The following is a 16,749-nucleotide window of genomic DNA, read 5'->3' on the forward strand; positions in this document are numbered from 1 at the left end:
CTGTTCGCCTGACTGGGAATAGCAAACTCTCATATTCGTATCTTGGTGAAGACATTTAGCACATGCAATAAAGAAGATATCCACTCCAGCAAGTACCATCATGCCCCACAATTTGTTTCTATCCACTAAGTCAATGGCATAGGAGAGGCCCATGAAGGCCATATTTGTCGCCCCTCTCCTGACCTTGACATTTTTACCCAAGAATAGGGAGAGATTTAAAGCTTGCTCTGTAGTGCCCATTCCTGGGCAGAACCCATATTGCACTTTGGTAAAAAAATGAGTTTATACTCGCACGAGCTTCTAATGTCCTGAAGATGACCCTACCAAAGATTTTTCCTGAAGAGTCAAGCTGTGAAATTGGGCGATATTTGGAAAGGATGGTTTTATAACCTTTTTTATGTATGGGGACTGTGACTGACTAGCTCAATGATTCAATTGTCCCCCCAAATATTATAGACCGAAAAACATTTGTGAGAAGCAAGACCCAGAGTTCTAAATTGTTAAAAATCTCCACTGGCACCCGGTCTGGTCCTCCTGCTGCCCTGCCTGGTGCATGTGGATTAAGGAGCAAAGTGCTGTAAATCCTTAATTGTGTGGAAAACGCTGATTCGCAGAATTCCTGTCGCCCTGGCAATCAAGGACCCGTACTAAAGACAAACCCTCAAATTGACAATGTATTTTAAAGTAGATCTGCCTTACAGACTTTAGTTTTATTGTGTTAAACTTGCATAAATCTACAGTAAATAACGCTCTTCAGGGCTTCATTTAAGGTAAACAGCAGATACCTGTTTTGACGGGTCATCAGCTTTAATCCTGTGGGTTGGATGAGATGTAGATAATCCAAAGGTTTAAAATACTGTTCTTGAGAAAACATACAAAGAAGTGGAATGGGTTAAAAGATAGGGGCGTTAGGATGTTGGTTAGTGTGGACTTTAGGGTTTAGAGTTAGTTAGGGTGAAGGGTAGGACTTGTGAGGTTAATTATGGTAAGGATTAGATTAACAATATTGGGGGGGGTGTTAGGATTGAGCACAACTATTGAAGCAATGAAAAAATAGAACTATTAATCAGTTCAGTTCAAAAGCTTTATTCGGTTTGTAATAACAACCATATAAGCAACAAAAAAGAGAAACATTGTACATTATAACAGCCTCTACAACATTCGCAAAGTAAAATACATAGTAAAATACCTACAGATTTTACAGAAAGTGACATGTGCTAACATTTTACATTATGTGCAAATTACACTATAAAGTGTCATATGCCAACTATATTCCTATTTTAGCTACTGTTCTGTAAAAATTAACAGCTATATTCAATGCACCACTTCATATTATGTACAAACTTAAGGAATTATGGATTTACTAGCAGTAATACTTTTTAAAATGTACAATGCCACATAAAAACAAACGTCCGGGCTTTCCAGGGTGGAAACTAGCCTCATAGCATTTTTAGTGGACCGAATATTATATTTGAAAAAAAGGTGTTTCAAATAAAATTTCCTTAGTGAGAGATAAAATTTACAAAACATTAAAAAATGGCAACAACTTTGCTTAGACATGTTATCGCAAGGGCACACAGAGCTAGTACTTTTTTTCATAATCGGGAAAGCCACAAGATGATGAACAATGCCTAGCCTTAAGCGTGTCAGAACAAAACGATGGGTGGATTTCGTTTCTTCAGTCAGATATGCCTGACAACCAGCTTTAAGGTTTAGTTGTTGGTAGTATATCAAAGTGGGTTGTTTCCCAGTTAGTCTCTCTTGTACCACCTTATTATAATCTAAAAAGGTTTCTTTAATCTCCCTTTTTGAAATTAGAGCCACATACTCTGGTTCTGTGTAGATATTACAATTGAACAACAGTCTGTACCAATAATGGATAAAACTCAAACAGGGGATACGAGAACAATAATCCAACTTCAGGCAATCTTTAATAATACATTGTGTAAATAACGTTTCCTCTTTCGACCAAATAGAGCGCCATAATAGAAGGGGACGTAAGGCGGCTAAATCTGAAATATAGTTAAGTCCCACTTCCTGATGTATCAAATCTATAGAAGCCGAAGGAGGAACACTCAGCAAGCGTTTGAGAAAAATGTTTTCGTCTTGCTGTAATGACTTCTCAGAATGGTGCCCCCAGATGCCTGCGCCGTAAAGAGCAGAAGATACACACCTAGCATTATAAATAGCAACCATATCTTTAATTCTTCTGGCTCCCACTTTGGTTGAAAATCTGAAAATACTATTGGTATTTCTACTCATTTTATGTCGTATGTTATCATATTCGCATAGCCATTTCCCATCTCCTGGAAAGGCTACGCCGAGATAACAAAAAGATTTAACCGAGTACATTTTTGTGCCCTCCAAAAAAAGGCCTTACCTGGTTTAGATGTTTTTTTCCCACATGTCATTACAAATGTCTTAGATTTGTTAATTCAAAGTTTTCTGCCCTTGATAAAAGATGTAAAATTATTAATAAGACGCTGGAGGCCTATTGGGGTACGTGACAATAAAACTGCATCGTCTGCATATAATAAAATTGGGACAACCTGTCCATCTATCAGGGGGGCATCTGCGGATAATTGTTTTAAGGTTGCATCCACTTGGTTAATAAACAATGAAAACAAAAGTGGGGCCAAAACGCAACCCTAACGGATGACCCTTTTAACGTTAAAAAACGGGGTACATTCACCTGCGGTACCGTAGCGCACACTACTGGATAAACGTTCATAAAGTCTTGCCAAGAAATAATCAATTTCTTTGGGGGCACCAATATCCAGTAGTATATGCCACAGTATGGAATGATCCACAAGGTCAAAAGCACTACTTAAGTCGGCGAAACATAGGAACAGGTTACCCCCTTTCACCAATGAATACTTGCTGATAAGAAGGTCATGGTTGACACACTGTTCCAATGTACCTAAACCCTTCCTAAACCCATATTGGGCTTGTGAGAGAATTTTGTTGTCTAAGGCCCAGGATTCAAGCCTTTTCATCAGAATCCTGCTCATTACCTTATTGGAAGAGTCTAATAACGATATTGGCCGGTAATTGCAGGCTTCTGATTTAGAACTTTTTTTAAAAAGGGGGATAATTAATGAATGTCCCCTAGACGGCGGGAAGTGGTCTTCTACAGCAACATTAAAAATCCTAGTTAAAATCGGGGCCCATAGATTAATTTCATTCTTATACAGATCAATAGGGACCCCATCCGGCCCTGCGGCTTTACCTCCTTTACTAGCCATTAGTCCTTCATATACTTCTTCCCTATTTATCGATAGGGGTAAAACGGGCCAGGTAGAATCGAAGGAGGAACTATTGTCAATCTTATCTGGGTTAAAAATATTAGTAAAATATTCGATCCAGACATTACAATTTACATGCGAGGTTAGTTCTGGTTGGCAATCATCCATTAAAAAGGGGCAATTTACTGTCTCCCAGAATAGTTTACTACTATTAGTGGCTGTAACTAAACTGAGTTTATCCCATGCTTCATCTTGCATTGCTCTTTTACGGACTTCAATAGTCCGTTTGTATTTAGAACTATTAATCAATTTAAATGTATATCGAAATGAGTGCCTTTCGCAATCCAACCAATGTTTTCGAGCAACATTTTTCTTCAAATTATTCAGGTAGGCCCTGCCCCTACGCATGAAGTAAACCGGTGACTTAATTTTTTAAATTATTTTTATTTACCATGTGAAAAATGGGTTCTATACCATTGCCACAGTTATAATCGCTGCTATGGCACATATACATTAATTGGCTATAAAAATAAATGTGGCCTAATATCACGCTATTTAGTGCAATTGTGATTACAATCACGAATTCACACATTTATTACTACAGTACAAAGGTCAAATTCAGTATTAATACAGTGCAGCAAGGTTGCCATGAGAGAGACTTTAGTGTCACAAAGATTGCATCTAAGAATTACTTTACACAGAAAAAACAACGTTCCTAATAGTCACAATAGTCACCGGTGTGATTGCATCTTGCTGCACAAATGTAGCCCCTTGCATCCTGGACATCTGCATACATACTGTATCCAATATGTAAATGTAATGTATCTATAGTAGTATGCAATAGTCCAGTAATAAAAGAGTACGCCTATTAAGTATGACTGTTGCAGATTCTTGAGTACATTTGCAGATTCCCATCAGGGTAATGTCAGTTCATTTTTGCATGTGTGACTGCACTTAGTCAACATTTACACGTGCACAAACCTATTGATTGCAGTGGCGCAGTTGCGTGTAAAATGCATTTTTTAAGGCTGTTCCTTCTTATTTTCCCCTTTGTAACCTATTTACCCCTGCTCCTAAAAGGCGCAAAACCCTGACCGTTTCTTTGGTGAGAAAAAGCCATGGAAAGGTTTGTGAATCCCTTTAAACAAGTACATTTACCCATGCTGCTCCCTAACTTACCATGACGAATGAACCCGGAACGCCCCCACCACGCAGCCTGCCCCATACACCGTGCACTAGAAATTGTTAGAATAAAGAAAAACTAAAGATTAAACTTTTTGCGTATATTTCTATATGATGTGTGTCTTGGAAATCAATATTTTCATCTACTACTGTACTACTACTACTGTGTTAGAATACAACTTCGAAGTGTAAATTCACGTTTCGTGATTGAATCGAATACATGTATTTACACTCATTATAAGTGTGTTTGTAGGTTTTATGGTGGAGCCAGTAGAAGCTACTGCCGTGCATGTTTCTTGGTTGGCACTGATTCCCAGTAAAGCTGTTTATTGGAGCATGCTAATCAAGGGAATCGCCCCCACTTACTCGTTAATGTTAAACACATTTTGAGGTGATGGTAAAAAAATTAGAAGCCCATGACCTGGATAAAAGATGGATCTAGATAACTGTGGTGCTGAAGTGATATCTACTGACATGCCTTTGGTGTTTTTGCTGAAAATATTGGTCTGCGTGCCTCGCAGAAACCACAGTGTGGAATAATGTGGGAAAGCAAAGGATTGTAGAAAGTAATGTTTTTTAAATTCTGGTTCCAGTTAGTATCGTACACGAAGATTGGTGCTGGAAAAATAAGTCTCTGGAACTGGAAGTGCTGGACGATGACGTGTCAGGCGTAGAATTGAGGCAAACTGGCTACATGCTGAGGTGCTCACTTTCACATGCAATAACTCTGGTACGTATGAATACGTCTCTCGTCTCCTAAAGCCGTTGTATACAGTGCATTACCTGGTATGGTTTGATCAACTGCGTGAAAGCTTATATAGTTGTTTTATTGTGGAACGCTCCCGCCATCTTGCGGTCACATCCAGGCGTTGCACTTGCTTGTAATGAGCAGTTAATGGATAGGCAAGAATTCACATAGCTCAGTGGTTCCCAAACTTTTTCAACCCACGGCTCCCTTGACCCATTGGCCATTGCCTGTGGCTCCCCACTGTTAGTTTGTTTGGAGGGTGGGGTGGATGTAAGCCTGGCCTCGGGAATACTTACATTTCTCTCCCTGAAAATAATTGGGATGAAGCTTGTGGTAAATATTTCATTACCGGTACTATTTTTTATGCGGTAAAGTCTAGTAAGAATAACTCAGTAAATATAAGAGGCAGAATCCGTGGTATTAGAGGTTCTAAAAGGCTTTATTCCTCTACAAAGGAATTACAATTCGAACTGCAGGCTTCCAATTCCATCACCATGGGGGTTCAGGAAGGAAGGCGATACATTATTGACAGATAATCAGTTTTATAAGAAATGCATTACAGTGAAACAGATGCAGGAGGCGTAACAGTTGATAAGATAGATAAAATATGCATACGTAACTAAAAAAGGCGGACATATAGGCGTAACTTAGAAAACGTCATTATACATGATGTCACAAGTGGGTGGATCCATAAGAGAATCCTGCAATGTCAGCAGAAATATTTGGCAGAGATGCGCGCGCAGCCGCATGACGTGTGATTGACGTGCAACTAGAGGGTGAAGGGGACTTGACATTTAGCTCTACATGTGGAGACAGAAGTCTGGGGGGTCATGTCAACCTAATCCCAAATCATATCTAATATCTTATGTTTAAAGAACTGTATTATCCAAAAGGAAAGGTCTCTCGGACAGAATCTATTCTATACTGACTGTTAGTGCGTGTACAAGCGTCTAAGTGTCTACATGAGATGCGAGGGGGCAGGAATCTTCCATGGTAACAGGGGCTATGAATTACTTGCACGAGGACAGCGAGGCCTGGCCCTTAGCACGGTAGCTGGAAGAATGTTTACCTAAACTACTAGACAGGAATGCATCGGATGAGGAGCGGAGCAGATAATCTTGAAGGTGAAATACAGTTTTTGGCAGGCAACAGGCTGGATCAGGCACCGTTAGACGCGCAGGGAGTAGGACAAAGTTCATGGATACAGATGCAGGCTCGGACTGGAGCTTTCAGAGGCAGAAGGCAGGAAAAGGCTTGATGGCAGAATTCAGGGCCTACTCGCCTGAATCTGTAAAATGTGGAAAGTGAACCACATAAAGTCGGTGGCCTTTCATACTTAGGAATGGAATATCTGACCCATTCATGGCGGATCTGAAAGAGGACATGTTGACGGTGGACGCACATGTATTTGCGTCTTCAAAACTGGAACTGGAGGGAACATACATGTACTTATAGCATGCACATGGAGCCGTTGGGGTCTACGATAGGGGACATAACTGATCACAAAATTCATATTTCCTCAAGCTGATGAAGGTATTATAATCATATACACAGGGTGTTTCGAATTACTAAGGTGGCGCCTCTAATAAAATATTCCTAGATACACTTCTTTGCCCATGCCTTTTTTAGAGTACCCTCTCCAACTTTTATATCCTACTTACAGTGCTAGATAGCACCCCTATGCATGTAGGCCCCATTGCCAAAGTGTTCCTGTGCTTGAAGAATATTTACATACATGTCCATTTCTACCCATGTCCAACGTGCCAACACACCTGTCTCAGCAGGGTGACTCACGATTATTTAAATCACAAAGTTTTATTTTTGCTGTGTCCTCACTAAAATTGCCTCCAAATTAATGCAAGTGAAAACAATTCCCCGAATTCTTTTTTTTTTTTTTTAAACATCCCTCTTTCTTGCTTCCAAATGTTGACATTATGCCTTATATGGTGTTTTACTTCCCTGTGCGCAAGGAGGGAGCAGGCCTGTCTGGAAATGTGTGTGTACTTAAAGGAATGTATACTGGAAGTACCTATGATTCAAGTATAAATGTCAATACTTAAAAATATTTAGTGTGTTTAATAAATGGGACAACTGTACTTTCCTGATAACTTGCATTGGTGTAAAATGCATTTGGAAAAAAACTAAACTATGAACGAATCTAACAAAATAAATCAGGCATCTTCCGTTTACTTTGAGAGTGTTGGAACATGGGGATCCAGTGAAATATGGAGGTCATCTTACTCGACATGCCATCAATTAAGCACTACATTTACAGCTTTAGGCATGTCACTTACAAATCATCGCCATCATGCGTTTAAGTCTAATTAGTTTAACTGAAGCCAACAGACCCTTCAATATTAAATGCATTAAAGTGCTTGGTGTGCGGCTCCCCTGGCTAGGGTTGACGGCTCCCCAGGGAGCCACGGTGCACAGTTTGGGAACCACTGACATAGCTTGTTAAGACTATGAACAGGGCCACTGGAATTATGTGGAAGGGCAGGACCAAATTATATGGCAGGATTGACTAAATTATGCGCCAGGAAAAGGTAAATTATGCTCCGTGACGTGGCACACTTTGCAATAGTATTGCTTAATTAATTTGTTATTTTTACGCATAGTTACATGATCTGGCCGAAGATTACACTAGTACTACCAGTTTAATAACCAAATATAGCAATAAACAACTGAACCTTGGCGAAGGCCTTTATGCTGCGTTGGAACACGCGTGAGCCTATTTTTGGCAACTTTTGACCCCATTGAGCTACAAACATTTTTTTTTTTTTGTTAGAATCTACAGATTATGCAGCAGATGGCAGATTGTGTGGCAAATCCATAATTCTGCAGAAAACGTTGCATCCCTAGGATCACATAATTTCAGTGGCCTGGACTATGATGGCCCAACTCTAATTGTGGGTGGGAGGTGGTTCTAGTACAAACGCTGCCTGGAGCAAATGTTTTTAGCTTTTTTTTCTTCTCGAGGAGCGTTTTTTCACTGAGTAATTAAAAAAACACATGTGTAAGGCATCTACCACAGTAACTTGGCTTATGAGTATATTGATATATGGGAAAGATGAAAGCAGCTGATGGAGATAGAATATTCTGAGGAGGTAAATAGGTGCTGATACATACACTGAGTTATGCTGTACGTGATGCACCCTGCCTTTTGTATGTTGCTTGTTGGAGAGTTACTGTAGTCCTTTTGTTGCCGCAGTGATTGTAGGAGAGTAGGATCTGCACTTATGTTGCCCCCACTTTTTTTCTGATGTTAACACTGGTTTCTGGCTATAGTCCGGCTGGGTCCCTGCTAATCAGGGCTCCAGTCTCTCTGTTCTCTCTAAACAACTTGGAGTGCATATTAGATGCACTAGTGATTAGATACTGTGGTTCCTTATGAGCCCCTAGTATATGGTACCCTAGGTACCAAGGGCATAGGTACTTCACAGGCCTACCAGGGGCTGAAGCATGTATTATGCCACCCCTGGGAAGCAGACTAAATCTGACACCACAGGCCTGCTACTGCAGCCTGGGTGAGTTAGTGTTAGCACTCCTCACTGAGGTATAGGTTCCTATATCTCACCATACATACACATATAAACCTATCAGTCACCCATAAGGCAGGCCCTATCAATCCTGAGGGCAGGGTGCTTGGTTTACAATGTGAGGGGGTGCCTCTGCACGAGCAGGACCCCTCTGCAGCTGGCAGAGTCTATTCTCTGTGGCTGTTTGTGGATGCGGTTAAACCATATACTCTTAAGTGCATTATAACCTCCCGGTAAATGCTAACTTTGGAATGACAGCATCAAAACATGTCGTGTTTGGTGTCAAACAACTTGGAATCATACCCCCCACACCAGTAACTAGTGTGGGAGTATGATCCCACCCTTCTAGAGGGGATGACATGTACCCACTGTACTAAACAACAGAAATCCTATAGAGCCCTGGCATCACACAATGGATGCCACCAGCACAGACACTGGGCTGCCCTCCTGCTGCTGACTCGCAGTGGAGGAGGCCCACCAATAGGCATCCTGTCACAGGGAGGTGTCACCACCTTCCAGACAGGATTTAGTGTATTGGGGCTGGGTGGGTGCACTCCTAGAGTGCTTTGAAGTCCTGCACTGGGGGAGCAGTAGGCTCCTCTGTGCATATGCCAGCTCAAACCGGTTCAGGGGCTACCTGTCCCTGCTCTGGTGCGAAACTGGACAAAGGGAAGTGGGTGTAACCACCCCCTACCCTGACCCACCCAGAGGAGTGGTCATAGAGCTAGTCCCTCCCTTTCTTTTAGTATAAGATAGGGAACCCTTGCCATTGCAAGTTAGATATCCCTGGACGACGCTTTACAAGAAGAATCCTGGTCCTTCGACGTTCCACTACCTTTGGAAGACGGAAGAATCTTCCTTGGAGTCAAGGAGTGACTCCCCTGCTTGGCAGGCACCTAAACTTTGAATCAACAGTCGCAAACTTTCCCACTCCCTCCGGAGTCCCTGCAGCCCCTGCAGCCCCGGAAGTGGATTTCCTGACTTCTCGATGGCCATTGTGAGTCCCCAGCAGAGCTGAGGCGAGTGGACCCCACGAGTGACGAGGAACAGCAATACCCGGGTACCGTGCACTATTGTCGAGTGCAACTCCTTCAAGACGTTCTACGAACTTGTGCATTGGACCATTTGTGACCCAAGCCTCCAGCAGGTTGTGCACCGAAAATCAGAAGCCTACCCCATCCCGAGTGACCATGGGCTCCTGTAAAGCATTTCCTCACGAGGCGTCTTTGCGATCCCTTGCCCATTGGCTTTTGGGTCCCCTGGTCGCTCCAGGCCTGCCCTCACTCACCCTCGCTGGGTGAGTCCCTCAGACCTTGCTGGTCTGCACCACTGACTTTATTCACTTTCCACGAGACTTGCTGTTGCCAAGGCTTGTTGGCTCCAATTTGGTTGCCGACACCTCAGTAAGCTGCAGACGTCGTGGGACACTCCGAATCCAGCTGCTGGTCATCGTCGATGCCTCCTGGACCTCGTGGGCGAAGAGTCAAAACACCCTTGATCACCTGAAATCACCCGACTTCCGTGGGCATCCATCTTCCTGGCCCCGGGTCACTGGCAAATGACTGTGAACACTGTCCCTTCTGCTTTCAGGTCATCTTCATCTTGAATCCAGCCTTGGATTCCACCGGACACTTCTTCAGTCTTCGCAAGCAGCAAATCTTCTTTGGCTTCCATAGAAAACAGCGACGCGACCCGACACCAAAAGACACCTATGCATCCGGCTTCCCTGGGTGAGGTAACTTGTGCACTCTGGTGCCCTGGTGTGTGTTGGCCCTCGAATTACTTACCTTGTAAGTGGCTTGCTTGTAGACTTCCTCGAAGTACCCTAAAACTTTAAAAATCCAACCGCGACTTGCTCCATTGAAATCAATAGGGAACCCGCAGCTGTGTTCTCACACTGCACGTGTCTCCCGTGGGTCTTTTACTTACCTGCCTTGGATGGATTAGTGAAGCCCCAGCGATTCTACAGGCCCTAGGCCTAGTCACTCTGAAAGTCGACTTTCCTAAACCTCTTTTTTAGTATATGGTCTGGTACGCCCCTAGGGCCCCAGCCATATTTGTGCTTAACTTATTGTGAAACGTTTATATTTGAATGTGTTCCTGACTTCTAATCTCATAAAGATATTAGTAGAGTGTGTCTAGAAATAAATACATATATATTTGATATATATATACCTGTGTGGTGTCCTTTCATTTGGTAATTCAAGAGATTATAAGGTAAAACAAGCTGCTTTACATTCCTCAGAGACTTAGCCTGAAGGCTGCTCTCCACAGCTACCACTAGGATAGCTTTCTTTTAAAAGGTTGTCTTAAACCTGTCTACCATAAGAGTCGAATTGGACTGGTGCAAGGTGTCCACTATAACTAGTGACCAGCATATGCCAGGCCAACTTCTCACAGTGATGTTTCATTGTAAGGTGACAATCATGGCAGGTGCTTGGCTTTGTATTTTCTGGTGTTCCTGTGGGTGTTATTTAAGGGTAGCTAATGGTAGCAGTTACTACCCGTACAACTACCACTGCCCTTACTACTCCTTGTCTCGGGGGTCTTAAAAGGCAGCATCCCATTACCAACTCCTTTAGCAGAGACAAATTGAGCAGCTAAGACTGAGACAAGGGGTCAATGTTGGAGGGCAAAAGGTGCACAATGTGTGTTGGACCTGGCCCTTTCTGTAGGGTCACCTCCATACTTTTTGCCTTCCTCCTCCCATGTTTTGCTGAATTAGTTTTTGTTGGCTTTAGGACTCTGGGCAATTTACCACTGCTAACCAGTGCTAAAGTTCATGTTCTCTCTACTCTAAACTTGGTAATATTATCTTGTCCGCAATTGGCATATTTAATTTACTTATAAGTCCTTAGTAAAGCGCACTACATGCGCCCAGGACCTGTAAATTGAACGCTACTAGTGAGCCTGAAGCACTTATTGTGCCACCCGCTTAAGTAGCGCTTTAAACAACATGCCTCAGGCATGCCACTGCAGAGCCTGTGTGTGCAGTTTTGAACTGCCATGTCAAACTGGCAAGTTAACCCTCTTGCCAGGCTCAAACCTTCTTTCTTAATACATACAAGTCATCCCTAAGGTAGGCCCTGGACAGACCCAAGGGCAGGGTGCAGTGTATTTGAAAAATAGTACATGCACTTTTAAGTTTTGCATGTCCAGTTAGTGAAAAACGCTTACATTCGTTTTTCACAACCCCAAGGCCCATCTCTAGGTTAACATTGGGGTTGCCTTATTACATCTTGTAAGTGTAATTTCCAATTGGGAAGAGATGGGACCCCCCAATTTTGGTGTGTCTGGACTCACAATTTAAAATCACAACTGGTGGTAAAGTTGGCATTTTCTTACTCCAACCATTCTGTGCCTTCTGCCTATTTCTGAATACACGTCTGGTGTGAGTGACAGATGGGCTTTGTGCATTCCCTTCAAACAGCCACACAAAAAGGGACCTTAGGTGTGACTGATGGGCCATCCACTTCCTGATGGGCCATCCTGAGCAGGATGAGAGGGAGGAGCTGACACTTACACCTGAATAGGACGTGTCCTGTCCCCACACAAAGGACTGCATACCCTCCTGTAGTGAGCCTAGAGCCAGGGCAGGAAGGACAAGGACAAGGACTCTGTGCACTTTCAAAGGTCTCTCCTTGAAGTCTCCCCCACTTCAAAGGCACAACTGGGTAGAAGTTCTGGAACTCTGATCTCACCAACTCAGTGCACGTCTGGACCTGAGGATACTCTGCTAGGAAGAAGGACTGCTGTGCTGCTACTTTGCTGGACTGCTACTATGAAGAAGCTGCTGCCTTGATGTGCTGACCTGTTGCCTGCTGCCCTGAAGCTTGGAGAAGAACTGGACCTGGATCCCATGTTGAACCCAGGACCCCAAAAAATATACATCTGCCCCTAGTATCAGATGCAGCCATTAGTACCTTGTACTCCAAACTCTGAACTGCCAATATAGCTACCCCTTGAATAGAGGCAGTCTGTGATGTAGTTGTTAATAGATTGTAGCCCAGCTGTTTATATAGATGATTCTCCTTATAAGCCAAATGTGTTTCAGTTAACGCAATTATAAGTGGGTTATAGATCTTAATTTCCTCCTGTAGCAGATTCTGTTTATTGAGAGAGTTGAGGCCCGGTAGGTTCCAACACATGCATTTTAATCTAATCATTATTATACTGATCCAGTTTGTCACCATCCCATCCTGCCCTAAAAGCCAGGCCATCCATGAAGATCTAATAAATTCTCTGATTGAACTGACTATTTTTCTCTCCCTCAAACCCCCAATCTGAAAATATTCTCATGCACGCACCTTAGCAAAGAGCACCTCCCCCACCCCAAACCATCTCCTCCCTGGCACAAGGATCCCCGTATCTGGCTAGGGAACCCTTCCCCACCTTATTGAACTGTAGATGGTTGAGACAGCCCCAAGAGGAATCAACCTACCCCACCCCTCGGGCACCTGCTTGTCACCAATTTTACCCTGTGAAAAAGAAATAAAAGAAGTAGGAAAAGCGAAAGGGAACCCAGCCTAAGCCCAACCGGCGGTTCGACCAACAGGCAGTCCCCTACTGAAAAAACATTACATCACCATTCATAATTCTACTAGATTCAGTAAGGGATCATAAGTAAAAATCTTGATCACTCTGCTGTCCCTTTGATGTTACTGAGAGCCATCTTCGCATCTTGTTCTGCGAAACACATCCAAGCCCACCCCCTGTGTAGATGACTTTGATCTTTGCCGGTTCCTGCAGGAAGACTTATGCCCCCACCGCTTTCAGAGGGTCGATCAGTTGATGTAGCTTCCACCGTCTATCCAATTTGATTTTGCTAAGATCTGAGCTGACAAAAATTTAAATGGCATCCACTGCTACTGGTAGGGCAGGGCGTAAATTATATTCCATGTGTGTTCGGACTCTGTTTTCTGACCAGCTCAACATCAGAGCTTTCGTTTGTTGTTTGTTCTATTTACTACATTTGCCCTGAAGAAGCGGGCACTCCGTGAAATACGTGTTGCCTACTTCAGTGCTATGTTTACTGATCAATTCTGTTACTTGAGTGCTTTAATTGTTTTGAGTTCGGCCCTTTAAAAATCTGTTAAAATATGTATGATCTATGAAAACATTTTGTGATAGCTTATGCTATTAATTGGTATTCATTATGTGATGTGTGACAAATTGTCATGATCTTGCTTGTATGCTTCAACAAGAGACTACAGTAACATCCTACAAACAACTTAACTTTGTAGTTTATATTTCTTTAATGTATGTTTGCGTTTACTCCCTATGACCCTTACTGCATTCTTTGTAGGACAAGGATTACCTCTTTTGAGTCTTTGATGTCCTTATTCTTTCTCATTTTCTGAGTTGACCCCTCAGTCATAAAAAGACTGGTGTACTGACTGAAAGGACGCAGACTCGGTTATTGTTGCTGTAGTACTAAACTATTCCTGCAGCTTAATTCTGTGACAGAAATTGGTATTTTGAATGATCCCCATAAAGAACATGAAGATATTTGTAAACCGTCTTAAGTCTCTATCATGGGTCCTCTAACATAATACTTATAATTCCATTCCAAATCCTGACCAAGCATCCCCCCCCCCCCCGTTTGGTTCCCCAGGATTAATCCCCCAATCCGTTTCTGCTGAGCTGCATAAAGTTAATTAACTAGATGATTAGCGTAACAATTGGTCCAATCTTTCAACTGGTGTTGCAGTTTTCATGGCATCTATAGGGAAAGATTCCTCCTCCTGCCTTTCGGCAGCACAACTCATCTGAACTAATTCCCTTCTTTTGGAACAAACGTCATGCCACCCTGCCCACCCTCTTGTCTTCCCTCTTGCCACCCTTATTTTATCAAGAAAAGACCAATGGACTGAGTAAAGTGACAATCTTCTTGTAAGACTTCAGTTAAAAGATCTGGCAGTTTATAGAGAGGCAGTGAGCACAGATGAGAAGGTGCCGAAAACTTCCCAATGGTATCAGCGAATCTTAAAATCAGACGGGGACTCTGTTTATAATTTCATAATCCTGAAAGAGACATGGATTAAGGATTCTCCTAGATTTGTTGTTTGTTATATTGATCTTTTTCAATATGGTGCCAGCCTGGCATCAGTTAAGGATAGTGGATTCTGGCTTTATACGAATGTTCATTGTACTGGATTCCCTTTAATATTCTCAATTGAGTGTGGCATTTAGGGGTTCCCAGAATCCACTAGTAGGATCCACCATTACCTTTGCAAGACCCTTCTACTAGTTCACAGCGCCACCATGATTATTGTCCAGAAGCTTCCGTTGGTAGTTTATACATTTACATAACCTATGAACCTATGTGTCTAAGACTTAGGTAGTTGCCAGTAGCTGATATTAAATCTCTTTATATATTTCTGCACTGTCATTAATTTAGCTAAAATCTTACCCATCAATTAAACAGGCTTCAGTTTACACAGAGCCTTAAACGGCACACACCTGGTCAGATTTCTGTGGATGGTCTTAACCATCAAGGAGGAAAACTCAAACATCAAACCTGGCAAATTATGTCCTACTACATCCCAACTTCAGCTACTTTGATTCAGTAGAAAAAAAATGCATACTGAATGGGGATGAAGTTCGGCCACTGTAGTCTGACATGTTGCACATTTTCCTTATCTGCATTGATTTAAAATCTCTCCTTGATGGCAAAAAGAGACAAATCTAAACAAAGTTTTTAAATTGTTTAATTCTCCAGTGCTCTGTGTAGAGAGCAAACCAACACAGAAAATTATTTTTTAAAAATGAGTCTGTAGTGGTTGCCCTGCACCTGTTGACATTTGTTTGAAAAAACGTCTGTTTTTTTTTTTTGCTTCTTCCCAACCTCACTTTTCTAGAAGGCTGGGAAGGGTTGAATCATTGCCCGACTCTTTTTGTCTGACAGACTCAATTCTTATTCCCTGGCCTTGCCCAAGGGCCAGGGAGAGGTGTCAGTAGCTTTCTACTCGCCCAGGCCTTCCTTTGCTCGGAGGCTGGCAGGGGAGTCTTTCTGCTTATCAGTAGCACTAGAGAACCGGTACATCTAACACCTGGCCGAATGTCATGTTCGTAGATGCAAACAGGACAGCAGTCCTCCTGCTCCCACATAGGTTTGTTAGAGGGGAATTCTCTGAGAGGGCTGTGTAAAGCCCTTGACCTATTTATAACCCACATTCTATTCGCCTGGCACTGCCCATCAGCTAGGAGGAAATCTTGATCTTACCACCTGCTCCAGAAGACTGGGTCAACTGACTCTTGGGACTTGCCTCTGTTTCATGCTCACAGTAGTGATCAAGAGACAGTAGCCAGCTAGCCTGAACCTCTTTCTATTGCAAAAGAATGCAAGAGTAGGATGAATGTGCAGCTGCCTTGGTGTCATGTTAAATAGGTGAATCCGGGACACCTATGGTTAACCTTAGCTGGGAGACTGTCCCTCCACCCTTGTAGTGCATACATGCCAACCTTTTGGAAGAAGAAAGTGGGAGATTATTTTAAAATAATAGGGAGAATGTATTTTTCCCATTGACCTCTATTGTGGCCTGCATTGGGTCTATCGGCGTGTATGGGAGTTGCAAGTGTGCTGCTGCAGGATCGGATATCAGAAATTAAAATATACGTTTTTTCCAAACCTGTCAGGAGCACAGAGAAATTGCTATGACAGACTGAGAAAGAGTGACAAACTGTTGTGCACTTGCAAGCAGGAGCAGGTTACTGTCAGTGCATAATCCAAGTCACACAAGACCTGCCCCTGCCATCACAATCCCACCAAGGAATTGAGTTTTTCATGTAAGAATCGAGAGGCTCGAGACTAGCCTTGAAATTGGTAGTCTCCTGCCTGAATTGGGAGGGTTGGCATGTATGGTAGTGAGTGCAAGGGCCAACACAAACCTCTACGGCCACTGGCCAATGTAGGATGTTTGCATAGTGGTGCAAAGTCACCAACACATTTGCCAGCCCTTGAATAATAATGGATGTGGTTTGCATGTTGGGGGTCTTAATAACCCAGCGTGCACTCGGAAAAGGCTGGGGAGTT

General features: G+C 42.8%; 1 protein-coding gene across 1 annotated transcript in view; it reads left to right on the forward strand.

The window, feature by feature from the left end:
* The window catches only part of LOC146789754 (BOS complex subunit NOMO1-like), a 343,657-nt gene that overhangs the window by 110,146 nt on the left and 216,762 nt on the right, over nucleotides 1-16,749 (forward strand). Inside the window, exon 15 of the mRNA XM_085632091.1 lies at nucleotides 5,021-5,157. Within this exon, the coding sequence (XP_085488217.1) occupies nucleotides 5,021-5,157 (137 nt within the window). The remainder of the gene's footprint in view (nucleotides 1-5,020; nucleotides 5,158-16,749) is intronic.

This window comes from Triturus cristatus, chromosome 10 (genome assembly GCF_964204655.1).
Source record: "Triturus cristatus chromosome 10, aTriCri1.1, whole genome shotgun sequence".
Classification (NCBI taxonomy): Eukaryota; Metazoa; Chordata; class Amphibia; order Caudata; family Salamandridae; genus Triturus; species Triturus cristatus.